General features: G+C 43.7%; 1 protein-coding gene across 4 annotated transcripts in view; it reads right to left on the minus strand.

Annotated features, from left to right (window-relative positions):
• Positions 1 to 387: 387 nt before the first annotated feature.
• Syt1 (Synaptotagmin 1) overlaps positions 388 to 14,659 on the minus strand; it is a 182,346-nt gene continuing 168,074 nt past the window's right edge. For 2 of the 4 annotated variants that reach the window (XM_089559811.1, XM_089559810.1), the window contains exons 7-10: positions 12,924 to 13,041; positions 11,654 to 11,787; positions 10,228 to 10,429; positions 388 to 6,979 (exon numbers count right to left, since the gene is read on the minus strand). In XM_089559811.1, coding sequence (XP_089415937.1) covers positions 10,238 to 10,429; positions 11,654 to 11,787; positions 12,924 to 13,041 — 444 coding nt within the window. In that variant the 3' untranslated portion in view covers positions 388 to 6,979; positions 10,228 to 10,237. The remainder of the gene's footprint in view (positions 6,980 to 10,227; positions 10,430 to 11,653; positions 11,788 to 12,923; positions 13,042 to 14,659) is intronic. The other 2 variants (XR_016285492.1, XM_089559812.1) reach the window with 2 other exon arrangements.

A 14,659-nucleotide genomic window follows, 5' to 3' on the forward strand; every position in this document is an offset into this window, starting at 1 on the left:
AAACAACGCAACTTGTTTGGTGCCGAACTCATGACATCCAAATGCCGTGGGCTGCGTTCCGACAGCGCCTAACAAGCCTTATGACTTCCGTCCATTCTTCCCAGCTAAAAGAATCGACGCTTATGTCTTGCCAGGTCTCAGGAAAAAAAAGTCATTTATTAAGCTGGAGACGATAAAAAAAATCGGGGGAGGGACAGAGGAGAGAGGAACAAATTGTTTCATTTTTCGCTGTTTAATTTTTCGCCTACCATTTGTGGGCGGATGTCGGCACAAGGTAACGCCGCCGCTACCAATGTTATCATACTTACCCCAGCCATACAAGTAGGACAGATTGCCGTAAACAACGTGGTTGAGGCAAAACCAAGCAAAGAAGTATGACAACGGAGGTCAGTGTCATTTTCTCCTCAGAGTAAATTTATTGACCACAAGCTCGAAACAAAACAAGAAAAGAAGAGAAACAATAACAAAAAATGAAACGAGTCAACCTTCACAAAGAAGTCAACCGGTTCGATCGCAGACACTATGACACAGAGATGCAATTATGTACATAACTTTACACCGCCCTATAGAATTAAGTATACAGTGATACACGAAGGTCTGTCTCTTGTCCGACGCTTGAACGGGGAAGTTTTTTTTTTGCGTAGAAGGTGTGTAGGTAAGTATAGTGCGGACGGCGCGACCGGCCGCACTGTAGCACGATACAGTGTTGTTACACTATGATACAAGATATACATATGGAAGAGATAAAACAATAAAGTGCTCGCGAATGACTAGAACACCTTGAAATCCATTGACGGTACGACGGTACACAAACGCAAGATGAGGAGGCGGGACTTCAGGGCGGCGACAGCAGGAATAACGCGAAAGGGAACATTGCTGTCAGCAGCCTCCTGCTGAGTAATATGAAGTACAGTCTTTGTCAAAAGTAACCAGGCTGCATGGTGTGCTTCTAGCTCGTACAGTGGAGCTCTTAAAGCTTCCCTGAAGTTGAAATGTCGTTAAAGGTAACAAATGGGGGTCATCTTACCTTCCAACACCTTTCGACCTTTACGAAAGCCACAAGGGCTCCACTAAACAAGCCAGAAGCAAACCATGCAGCCTGGTTACTTTTGACAAAGATTGTACATCGTTTGTCTAGTCGGTATGGCCAAACCCTTTTTTTTGTCCCTTTAAGCATTCCCGTCATTGTTCTGCAAAACAGACGCTGCATATAAACGAAATAAAAGGCAGGATACCTAAGTACCAGTGTTTGCGCCAAATTTTCTCTAGTGCACGTGGAGGGCATGCTATTTTTTTAGCCGTGCCACGAAGTCAAATATTACGGAAAGAAAGAGTTTTTCACTGAAAAAAAAAAACATCGCCATGGATGTGAGATAGTGAGGCCATGACAAGCAGCCGTCCCCTGCGAGGACTATTATCCTGGAACAAATCAGGTGTGCATTTTACAGATTCTGCCGAGTTTAGTTCAGAGCTGTTGCATAACTATGTATAGCGATAACGAACTCTATCCTTCCTTTGTGACGTCATCAAGTTTCGTTTTATAGTTCTAGACATATTAGCCTCGTCACAGTTTTACAATTGCTATGCCCCAGTTGCGTAAGCACTTAATACTGCGTGCAATTCAAACGCATTTGAATACGACTTCATTCGCTCCGTCCTTATAATGTATGATGTGTGTCTAAATTGATTAAGATAGCATGCGCTCGTCAACTTCGTTTAGAATATGTTTCGAGTATTTGTTCCTAATCTATATCAATATGCGGAAAGTGTATTAGCATTCAGTAAGCCACGTACTAGTGATGTGAACGTGATATAAATCTGCACTCACGCCAGCGCTCAACTGCATAAACTGAAGTGTGCTGTGCATACTGTTGACGACGAGAATGAGCTGAGTAGTTGCGCATGCGTCGAATGATGGGAATAGTGCTCAACTAAGCTCTGTCTTTACTAAGCCTGGCATTTCTAAGACAAACTTACCAAGAACATTTGAACTTCGTACCTTCAGAGGCCTAAACGCTTAGGCTTAGCTATACGCCACGTGTGCAAGGCATTCGGCACCTTAAATGTCATTTTGGAACGCTTTAAGTCAGTGCGCCAAATGGTAGTTACGTTTCAAGTTGGCCAGAATCATTTGTAAATGCTGGTAACGATGAAAAAAATTCATCATGGCACACCAAAAATGTTGCATTCTGGAAATATTTTTTGACAGAACTGCCGAAAAACAAAGCGGAAAATTTTCGGTCGTCACAACAGATCTTTGTAGTATTTTAACATATGGCCTGGTAGTAACAACAGAAATTTCCGTACTAATAGATGTTTCTGTAGTATTTGCAGTCACGGCGGTACAGAACGTGTTCTGTCGTATCAACACGTGTCTTCAGAATACTACAGAGAAAATATGTCGTTATGACAGGCCGAAAAACAGGCACGAACATGTCGTATTTCATGGTGGGTGAACAGCGCAACAAAGGTGAGACAAAGACAAGAGAAGCGTTGTCTTTTCTTTGTCTTTACAGCCTTTGTTGAGCTGTTCACCCACCATGAATATTTACCAACTCGCCCAAATCTCAGCTCTACCTGTCGCATTTTTAGCCTGGAAGGTGTTGACGAAATGATATAGAAAAGAATAAAAAAAAAGAAACCAAGCCCGAAGCTCATGTCCGTCAACAGTTTGCACAACACACCGACAGTAAGCAACACAGTTTGGTGCATGCGACGGCAAAGAAGAGGGGTGCTGTCACTCGAGCGCCGCATAGGGTTCAACAAACCGGTAAACATGTACACCAACAGACATGTCAACATCGTTAGAATGCATTTCTGCGGAGTGATATGACAGGTTCAACAGCAACGCACTAAAAACGCTAGGATCCTACAGCTGCCCAGAAGCCACAAGAGAGAACGCTCGGGAAGAAATGCTCACAGGCGGCTGTTGTAGTGCCGCTGAAAGCTGATCGACCCACAGAAAGGTTAGCGAATAAGAAGCTCTTACCTTACCATGCGCGGGCTCACACTCGATTCGTAATTTTCTTGATTATCCCTCATATTGAATAAAACAACAATGCGTAGGCATATATAACGCTTATTTTATGGTAAGAGTGGAGAAGGTTGTTCAAGCCTTTTAATAGCTAAGCTACCTAACTACATCGTTGCTTACATAAGAATAAATGTGCAAGTGTCTGCGCTTATGAGAACTCTTAGGCTATCGGAAATGGTAAGAGATGATTGTTTATAAATTTTTTCCCCAACAGGTCAAATTTATGGGATGGCATAAGAGTGCGCTATAGTTGAAGGTAAACATCGTATTGCAGTTTACACCTGAAAAAAAAGGAGATGCAACAGCGCTGATTACGGAGACTCTAATCAAGTAACGACCACTAACACGGCTGAAGACGCCACTGAAATTCCAAGCAGTAGTTTGCGCTTGCCTTTAACCTGTGATAAAGGCAACTGTCAGCCTCTCTCAGGACGCGAAACTCCCGGTAAAGCTACACTTGCGCATTATCGCAGTGTGCTTTCTGTGCACAAGGCCAGCCGCACGGCGAGCATTTCCACGCCGAGATTCGTGCGTTATGAGGCGATTCCGGCTAAGTGAGATCAGTATGAAGCTGGAATGTTGTGTAATAGTTAGTATGGAGGCGTGCGGTAACACGCGTATTGTCACCGCAACAGCAAACATCGGGTGGCGCGGGGGCAAAGCGAAGGGCCATTCAGAAACGTGGGAAAGCGATGTGAAAGAGAGAGGGAAACCTGTGTCCCAACCTCAACTCCTCCCGGATACTTGCGGGCAATCGCTGGGGTCAAAGGTCAAGAATAATCCTCCTTAACAACTTCTCTCCCAGTCACCTCAACAGGCACGCCCGAAAAAGTTAGAAATCGAACACGTGCGAACTGTGCTTACAGAGCTGGGGTAAAGGAACTTGAACAGCGAACGTAAAAGTACTTAACAGGAGTGTGTTCTACGCTAAATCCGCAACGATAAAAGAGGAGAACGCTGCCATCATCATCAGTACGGGATACATCCCACTGGTGAAGAAAGAAACTCGTTAAAAGCCTAGGAACTGGGCGTAGGAGCAATACAAAGTCGACCAGACATGAAGGTAATGAGCTTGCCGGCAGGAACTCTGAAGCCTTCGAAGGCATACTTTCAGATGTAATACAATTCGAATTCAAATTAATTTGGTCACCAGGCATAGTTTGCCCAACAGCGATGCCCCGAAAGGCTCGTTTGCAAAACAAGGCATTCCGAACATCAATCTCCGGTTCACTGACTGTTCAATACTCAGCCATGTGGTCAGCGTGCGTTTTCACTTTCAATTACGTACCGCTAGAGTTGACAATTTTAAATTCAAAGATGATCCATTTCTTCTCCAGAGTGACATAGATATGCCATCAAAACAGCCGGTCATATAAACTAAGTCGCCTGATAAACTTGAAATATTTTCACCTATTTAAGGAAGCTGCGAAAAAAAGTTGTCAAAAATTGCATCACAACGGCTTCGGAGTGTATGCTGGCAGGGCATGCAAAGGCTGCGATACATGGAAGAGAATACATTCTGAAGGACGTAAGGTTTAGTACGAGTCAATATCAGATCATTCTGCAACAAATATATTCTCAAGTCAAAACTCTCACTTCGGAGGAGGACAAGGCAGAATGTACAAAGCAAACACGGTCGTCTTCTCACGCGTCTCTTACAAAAACACAAAAAATCTAAGCACTTCAACACCACTCTGCAAGTAAGACACTGCATTCAACCGAGTCATCTAAGCCACTACGCTGCAGCTACTTCAGTAGAGTGACTTCGAGCACGAACATAAAAAATTTACAGTCCCAGCGAAACTAGCCAAGCTACCCCGACTACACGTCGCGGAGTCGTTAACCTTGACACATGGCACGCTTGGAAGAATAATTCACGGTTTCTTTGCTTTGCTTCTCCAAGAGGATACGATGCACAAGCTGAAGAATATAAGACTGGTGCCTCTTCACAAAGAAAAAAAAAGCAAAGAACACATTCCAAATATCAACAGTTTTCACGTACTTCGAATCCTATCGCACACGGCACACCACAGCACTGCATCTACGATACATTCTTTTCCTTAAGAAGCGCGTTTCATCTAACTAACAGTTCTACTACGATAAGTAACGCGCGTCTCCGACTTCAATATACAAAATTCGACGTAGGCATAGGCCTATTGCAAGCGACTCAACTGTGCGGCATTTAACTGAAGGTCGAGGGTAAGAAACAAGGGTTAAACGGGAGAGAAACGTTGTGAGCATGGGAGTGTATAGAAAAGAATACAACGTGAAACGACAAAAACTAAGATATCGAGCACACCTATATCATTGCGTTCCCATACGATTATTTTGCCAGAATGGGCTGCCTGGATTGCAGCAACAACCAACACGTGATCCTTAAGACCGAAGAAAGTGTGCTAATCAACCAAACAACTTCGCTTTGACAAGGATCTTCTGCTCTTTCATTACCTAGGAAGATTCGGCGCAGTAAAAAAAAAAGTTTTGTCTTTTGCGATTCAGCTTCATGTTAGCGAAAACTCGAGGGTGCTATTTATCAAGCTAAGCACCCATCGATACTGTGTCTAGCGATTTCAAACACTTGGAACTATGCCAGGAGGGCAAGTGTCGTTACAACAAAGTAAGCTACAGAAAAAAAAAGCAAATGAATGACAAGCAGCACAAGTGAAACGAGCTTCATTTGCGGTCGAGAAGCACCCTTATACACGTGTCACTCATAACACATAGTCCCGAATAGATTTCTACCCTCACAACCAGGCCATAGCAAGCATACACGAATCACAAATCCGGCACACTTGTGCTCAGTCGCGACTCCGAAGATTGAACAAGAAAGTGTTCACATGATATAGCGAGAGGTGACAGAAAGCATAGAGAAATATCCATAGGCTGGTCATCAGCGACTATCGCGTGAAAGGCCGCCAAACAAGAATTTCAAAAAGAGAATTTATGCACTTTCTAGAGTTCTCACAGGCGTCGTGATTAAACAAAACCCAATCACAAAATATGCTAGCGGGAACAAAGTGCCAATATAAAGACGCAAAAAAAGAACAGATGTAAGACAAGGTACGTTGCTAAAACAAGCTGATTTGCAGTAATAAAATCTCACTGGAAAACAAAAGGAACATGTCACCCAGAGGGATTCAAAGTAAACGTAGCTTTTGGCAAAGAAGGCAACCATAAACATGGTTTGAGGTTTCAGCAAGGCAGAGATGACAAAAAATCGCTACACTGACTTCAAGACGTTTCCAAAAAACCTTTGCATATCGCCTTAGTGACCTACATTTAGTAATACTTACAATGGGTTCACCAAGTAGTGTGACTTACGAACGCGAACAAATTAAACGAAGAATAATGCCTGAAGAAAGGGCATTACAGTGTAGGTGCTGTTCGACTATCATCGAGAAAAGATTTTTCACTAGGATGAGATGACACAACTTTTACCTGAAGCGGTATGTCGAGGACCTTGATATATGCACCTGTAAGGACCCCATATCATTCAGCATAGCGTTTTTTATCTTGTTAACTTATACAGCCTGTGATTTCAGATTCCCGCATTTTTTCCTCATGCATAGCTCAATACAGTTCGTCGCAGTATAATAAAAACAAACAAGCAAGCATATCTTAGCCTCCCAGTCACGACGGTGAATCAGCCGTATGCGATCTCCAAATTTACGCCAACAACAAAGCAGAAATGCCGCGATCAGCTCCTCTGACCGCATAACATGGTATGTACACGTCTCCCGTCTGCTCTGGAACAGAGAACACACATTGAATACGCACGAAGGAATACGTTTTGAACAATGGTACACGGGAGGTACGAACGTAATAACAACGGTGCAATAAACAGCAGGCGACTGGCCAACGCATTCAGTTGAGGACGCTGGGAGCCGCCCGCGAAGTGCAGGGGAAAGGGTGGCCTTAGATATTTTGCCTTTGCACCTCTGAGGCCTGGAAAGAGAAGACACGAAAGAAAGCACATCAGTGCGGAACTTTCTCGATGCACTGAGAAGTGAGAAAAGGAAGAAAAAAAGAGTCAGCAAGACTTTTATGGATATCTGCTGATAACACATCACCAAATAGTTTTGTGAATGAGCTGATTTAGAAACAGAGGGACCCTTGAAGATATATTCTGCGTATGCGGGCTTTTGAGGACTACTCTCGTGCATTGTTGCGCTTACGAAGGAACGGGGACACAATCAGGGACGACACAGAACATATGTGCGCAAACTATCAACTGCAAGTTTATTTCTGAGTGCATGTATATATAGGCATTGTCAAGACAAAAACCAAAACAAAAACAAATCCGTGATCACATCGTCATGGCAAGATATCTTTTAACGTCCTGTCCAGCAGTAAAAAACATGCATTATCTTTCTGACTTAGCTGTTTGTTTTTATTTTTACAAAAATTCTTTTTCCTGATTTGAGAGCTCGATAGAAGGTACGCTTACACATGGCCCTTCTTTTCCTGATTGTATGCAGTATGCTTCCCAAAGTTCCCTGATTAGCTTCTCTCTTGAACCGAGCAGTATTGCTGTCTGCTTAAAGTGAGGTGTGCAATTTTTGCATCTGGCGCAATGCGCTGCCAGATTTCCCGGTGAGTTGACAAGACTGCAGTTGCGCCTATGTTCTCTGAGCCTCTCATTGAGGCACCTACTGGTCTGGCCAACGTACGTTTGCCCGCATGATAGCGGTATCTTATACACAACACCTTCGCGGCATTCCACGAACTTTGTCTCATGTTTGACGCCACATGACACCTCTTTCTCGGCATTGTCTTCGTCGTTTACTTTCGCGCACATTGCTTTCAATTTTTTGGGTGCTGAAAAAACAACTTTTACGTCGTGTCTTTGTGCAACCTTTTTCAGGTTGTGGGAAAGTGCATGGACGTATGGGATAACCACAGGCCTCTTCTTTTCTTGTGTATAAGATACCGCTATCATGCGGGCAAACGTACGTTGGCCAGACCAGTAGGTGCCTCAATGAGAGGCTCAGAGAACATAGGCGCAACTGCAGTCTTGTCAACTCACCGGGAAATCTGGCAGCGCATTGCGCCAGATGCAAAAATTGCACACCTCACTTTAAGCAGACAGCAATACTGCTCGGTTCAAGAGAGAAGCTAATCAGGGAACTTTGGGAAGCATACTGCATACAATCAGGAAAAGAAGGGCCATGTGTAAGCGTACCTTCTATCGAGCTCTCAAATCAGGAAAAAGAATTTTTGGAAAAATAAAAACAAACAGCTAAGTCAGAAAGATAATGCATGTTTTTTACTGCTGGACAGGACGTTAAAAGATATCTTGCCATGACGATGTGATCACGGATTTGTTTTTGTTTTGGTTTTTGTCTTGACAATGCCTATATATACATGCACTCAGAAATAAACTTGCAGTTGATAGTTTGCGCACATATGTTCTGTGTCGTCCCTGATTGTGTCCCCGTTCCTTCGTAAGCGCAACAATGCACGAGAATAACAACCACCAACTAGCCCAATTTGAAACTCTCCTAATTTGAGGACTACGGCGCGAAGTAGAACAGGCTGCGAACGTATAAAGGTCACAAAGCGATTCACAGTCAGTGGAGTGAATATAATGCCCGAGATAAGGAATATCGCGGAAAGAAGGGATAACGGGGCCTTCCCTTTGAATAATAGAACTTTAGTACCCAACAAGTACAAGAGAAACCTTGCTACGGTCTGACTTTGTTCTTTGGTGGTACTAGAACTTTAGTGCCCAACAAGTACAACATAAACCTTGCCACGGTGTAGATTTGTTCTTTGGCGGTTGCATCCAACAAGTAGAAGGTAAACCTTGTATGGCATATCTTCGTTCTTTGGTGGTGATAGAACTTTTGCACCGAACAAGTACAAGGTAAACCTTGCAATGGTAGACTTTGTTATTTGGCGGTGGCAGAAATTTGAACTCACGAAGTAGAAGGTAAACCTTGATATGGCCTATCTTTGTTCTTTGGTGATGATAGGATTTTAGTACACAAGAAGTGCAAGAAAACTTGACTATAGCCTTTGTTCTTTGGTGGTTTTAGTTTACCTGCTTGTCGCTGTTGGCTTGATTTAGTTCGTCCTTAGTCCTTGGTTTTGTTAACGCCCACGAAGTATAGATGGTTACAAAAGCAAACATTTAGCGCTTTAGCCGCTACATTGAGCATTGTTTTAACTTTTTAACTAGTGTGCACAGAAGCCTTCTCAAATGTGAGATCATGCTACGAAAACGAAAAGGAAGAAATAGCGCTGGAGTTTAATTCTAATGAACGTTGTGAACCGCCGGCGAGATGCTCAGAACAGCACGAGTCAAATGAGGACAGCACATGAGACTAGAGCTGAGTATATGCTCTCCTCCGTTTGATGTTTTCCAAATTTCAATAAAGACTGCTTCCGAATCAACCTGGAATTAGGAAGAGGAGATATGCGGCCCACTCTATAGTTGACTCTACCTGTTTCAGTGACATTCTCTCGCACGCAGGACTTTGAACACGAAACCACTGTTTATTCCGGCAAGATAGAGCCTTTGATTATGACAGGCTATAGTTAAGTGCAAAATTTTTTTACTGCTACCGGTGCGCCAGATTTAGCGAATGAAGGTTCACGGCCACTCCGGTCGTATTTCCATACATCCACTCAAAATATTAGAAAATGTTCCACTGCCGCAAGTAATCATGCAGTGCGGCGCCTCTTGTAACTGAATGTGGCATTCACGCTTACAAAAAAAGGTAGTTTTTATTAAACGCACGCAGTCACAAACCATGCCATGTAAAGTGCCAGGCACCACATCTAACAGATACATGCAGATTGTCCAGCCCCAATGGCAACCAACCTAATGAGCACTACCAACCACAAAAATTACTTATTTTTTGGTTTACGGGGGTTTAACGTCCCGAAGCGACTCAGGCTATGAGGAACGCCGTAGTGAAGGGCTCCGGAAATTTCGACGACCTGGGGTTCTTTAACGTGCACTGACATCGCGCAGTCCACGGGCCTCCAGAATTTCGGCTCCATCGACCGCCACGACCGGGAGCGCCTTAACCATTGAAAAACCGCGGCGGCTTTCAGTCTGGCGCCCGTAATAACTAATACGATTGCATGTGAAGTCGCTGGCAAAGTTCTTCGTTGACTCTTGGTGCACCGGTAACTTTTAAGCAAGGGCGCTGACATCTGTGCCGGGTAATGGACGCCACGATTACCTGCGGTGGCTCAGTTGTCCTGTCCGTCCGTGGGCTCCTTGAGCGAGTGCCACTGTGCGATGGGGCGGCGCGGAGACGCCAGCATATCCATCCAGTGACGGAGCTCAGTGCCCGTGGCGTTGCAGCCCAGCACAACCTTCCCGATGGGTTCCGACGTCCCGATGCGGTCGTAGTCGACCACCGTGACAACCAACTGCACCTTCTGCATGCCACAGAGAAACACAAATGAACAGTAAGTATAAGAAGCTTAGCGTTTTTTCTTCCCTGCCTCTTGTTGTATGCTCGTTGCAGTACGTACTACCTATGAAGGAAGCTAACAGTAATCGAAACCATAAAATGTCATGTTTGCTATGTGTGTGTGAGCAGTTTGCATTGTACTGTGTGCATTTTTATCTGTTTCTAATCTGAGTGGCAACGGCAGAAGAACAAGACGGAAAAAGTGCTTTTTTGTAGTATTGTGTGACCATTGTATCGTACTCCTGTGTTTTGCGTGTCTTCTGTTGTGCCATCCCGAATAATGATTGAATAACTTCTCTTTACATAGGTCGCGAGTTCGGATCCCACTGGCGGCATGGGGTTGTTTTGTATCTATTTTCTAAGCAATTATGTTTCAGGCAAAAAACAATTCAACTATTAATTTTTCGCTGATCAACGCCACAAATGACAAAATAAAAACAATTTCCCTATGCTTTCGTTGGTTACGTTTAGTGTTGGCTTCCATCATATGTTGCTCTTTAGGAACATGCGAATTGCTTTTAGAGCCCAGCGCGCAGCACAACAATACCGTCATATGAACACATCAATTGAAAAAATAGTACACGTCAGTCAAGGTCTATGTTGTATTCAAGGGCTCTAGCTTCGTTATGATCCCATAGCTGGTAATAACTTAACATGCTAACAGGCTAAAACGAACATTTCTTTTTCTGGACTAGATGTAGACAAGAAACAATCAAAGGTTCAGCTCTAAAGTAGAGGAGGACCTAAAGTCAGTGGTACCGGGAAAACTTGACAGTTACGACAATTCGTAAACAAATAATTACGGCGACGACAATCTCGTCTCTTCTTACGCAAAAATCAGGGAAAATTGCTAAAGAGTACAATACTTTGCTCTCTCTCTCACTCTCTCTAAAGCCTTTCAAGCAAAGCAAGCTTTCGCAGTGAAACCCAAAGTTTACTAATCGTAACCTGATTCGCTACCGTCTTGTTTGTTTTTCGTTCCAAGTGGCTGTTGCGCGATGTTGTCAGCAAACAGATACACATAACCAAAAATACAGACGCACTTTAGAGTCCCTAATATTTAGGCCATAGCTAACATGCGCAAGCACGTCATTGCAAGTAAAGAAGCGTGTTGCTTTCGTCGGAGGTGGCTTAGCTTTGACGTGTGAAGATCAGCTGCATATTTAGTGGTGGCTGTATCGGGACTTGCCTGTATTTGTTCGAACGGGACTTCGAAAGTGAAGGACTCGTTGTAGTAAGGGTTCAGGGTGCACTTCTTGATGCTGGTCTTCTTCTTCTTCAGCCTCTTGCCATTCATCATCAGTGCAATCTTCACGTACGGGTCTATAAAAAGTGGAGAGTTTTGCAAGGAAAAAGCCCGGAAAATAAGTACATATACCAAGAACACATTTGGAGCAATTGATAGAGAGGACAACAAACCTAACGCGTGAAAGATAGCCTAGGGTTCTAGAAAATGAACTCATCACAGAAGAAGCGAAGTGTTCCCCCCCCCCCCAAAAAAAAAAAATTGGCAAGAAATTATTCTTGAAACAATGAAAAGGAACTGCATTTTCTAATCACTAACAAACTCTTAAATTGTTTGCACAAAATTACCGCAATCATTGCGCATGGTCATCACTTAGACTACTTCAGGTAGCAGGAAACGTAATTTACTGGTTCTAGGTCATTAGCAATCCATTATCTCCGAAGGCAATCACCTACATCGGCGAGCGCAACCATCACTGAATGATTTTAAGCTGTAAGCAGTTAAAGAGGCTGGTAGCCCTTCAGCCATTAGCAAGCGATTTTCTCCGCCTAATGACCTCAAAGAAGCCCCCGCGCACGCAAACACCAACCCTCTTGTATGCCCGAAGTAATACTCCGTCATTCATTCTTCAGAAATATCAAAACTGTCGCACGGAACTGAACTCTTATGCCTTTAGTGTGAGGATAAACCGAGACGAAGGTAATACAATCTCTGTTCAAGCTATCACCTTCTTGCCAGGTGCATGTAGTAGCACATAAGAAGCAAATGCCAGTGACCTATTCCTTATGCACGTGCTGCAATTACTCAGAGGGCAATAAACAGTATCTTGCCTCATGCTCTTCTTCATCGCAAGCCCAACTACACTCACTGCTGGACAAAGGTTAACTGCTAACGAAACGCAGAACTACTATCACTGGAATAAGATATTTCTTCCGCTGACACGTGACCTCCAACAGAGCCACGATTAGATAGACGCATTCAGTAACACATGTGAAGTAAGTGACAGTGACCTCTTCCTCATGCGCTTGCTGCATTTACTCAGAGCGTAATAAACAATTATCTTGCGTCACGCTTATCTTCATCGTAACCCCAACTACGCTCACTGCTGGGGAAACTGCAAAGGAAGCGCAAAGCTACTATCACTGGAATCAGAAATTTCTTCCGCCAACACGAGAACTGCAAAAGAACAACGATTAGATATCAAGCTACAAACCGGAGAGTCCTCCAACATCCATCTTCTTAAGGTTCTTGGCTTCCAGGATAACTACAGTCAATTTGCCGGCCGTAGGAACGTAGCGGAGTGAGAAGCAGATGTCACCCAACTTGTTTTCCTGTTCCGCAGGCACAGTTCCGAGGTCGAAAAAAAATAGAGGAAAGAGAGGGAGGGGAAGTACGACAGCGTCGTCAGTCGAAGCACACAAAAAGTTCGTTCTGCGCGGTTACGATAAGCCTGAGCAAAGAGCGGGTGTTACTCGGTCTCTAAATCCTTTGCCAAGAAGAAACATAGTGGCGCCTAAATTTGCCCGGGGATCAGCTCGGCTTCCAAAAGCCTGAGTAGAAAGTGCGATGATCGCAAAAGACGGAGAAAACTTTTCGTGACTGCCGGCACTTTGTTGGCCGAAGGATTTTCGCCCAGCGGTAACACCGTCTTATGTGACCGCCTTGTGGTGTGATGAAGTACGAACGTGGTTTGCTGGGTGCAGACTGAGAACCGGGTGTGGATTGCGTATTCCATGGTAGGGTGTGGCTTATTATTGTGATATCAATTTCACATTATTTTGTACGTTCTGTTTCTTGTTTATTTTTCTTTTTGACTTTATACAAAAGCGTCCTGTAGGCTTTTTCTTGCGAACTAAATCGAATGGTCACCCACCATTTACCCCAGACCTTGCTTGCAGAATAAAAATTGTGAGGCGCCTAGTATTGTGTACGTGGTAAACATATTTTACACTTTTTTTATAGCACTAACAGTAGCCAGTGAATGCTTCTTAGAATAAGAGTCCCCAAATATCTATCAATAACCATCCGCAACAGCCGTGACAGAAAAAAAAATCACCTTTAGAAAGCTACCCGAGGCGATTTCAGCAGAATACTTAGCACATATAACATTTAGCTTAAGATATACGACAATAGGTTCGGTTTCAAAGCTCTGATATTGAGGAAAAATGCTCGTACGCCTAAGATTAGTAGAAAAAGGGCGGAAGAGAAAGTTTGGAGCGTTTTTCCACATTTCAAGCAGCGCACAAAGCCGTTGCATACTTTGCCACAAATACAAACAGGCAGTGCTATAAAATAATTAGGACATCCATTTACGACCAATGAGAAAGTATTATAAGAATAATATAGTAAGGGAATGACGTGTCTTAACTGCTTAAAACCTAGCAGTGATTGCAGCGGCGGCTAATAGCTAAAAGGCGGAAAACATAGTCAAATCCCATGAAGTAGTCGTAAGAAAATCTTCTGGATGAGAAAGTTCTTCGAAAAAGTTTTTGCCATATGGGCCACTGATAGCACCATGACATGTGTTATCGATGCTGAGGCATACATCATTGCATGCGCATTGTTCGGCCCTTTATAGTATAAATGGTACAGAGAGGTTGTGTTCTGAGAGACTTGCAAATGCTGTTGTAATGACCAAGCTACCACTCACCAGTCATTTGGACAGTGACCCCTACCACGTTCCTCAATTGTTTCAGTGTCTCTTTCCTAGCTGTGAGAAGCTCTCGAAGATAATATTTTGGTTTCAAACAATCGCAAGTGAAAGGGAATTTTAAAAGAGGAACCATTTCGAAGACTTGTCCTTGCAAGAACCGCATTCAGGCTTGTGTGATTCACCTGTCAGATGCAGCAACGCGCTCACACAAGGCAGATGTCTGTTTTATTAGTCTTTCTTTCTTTTCCTTGCATGACAGTCACTTGTTTAGTGGAAAAGCGCTTGTTGTCACCGCC

The sequence above is a fragment of the Amblyomma mixtum genome, chromosome 9, assembly GCF_055824585.1.
Source record: "Amblyomma mixtum isolate Tamu chromosome 9, ASM5582458v1, whole genome shotgun sequence".
Classification (NCBI taxonomy): Eukaryota; Metazoa; Arthropoda; class Arachnida; order Ixodida; family Ixodidae; genus Amblyomma; species Amblyomma mixtum.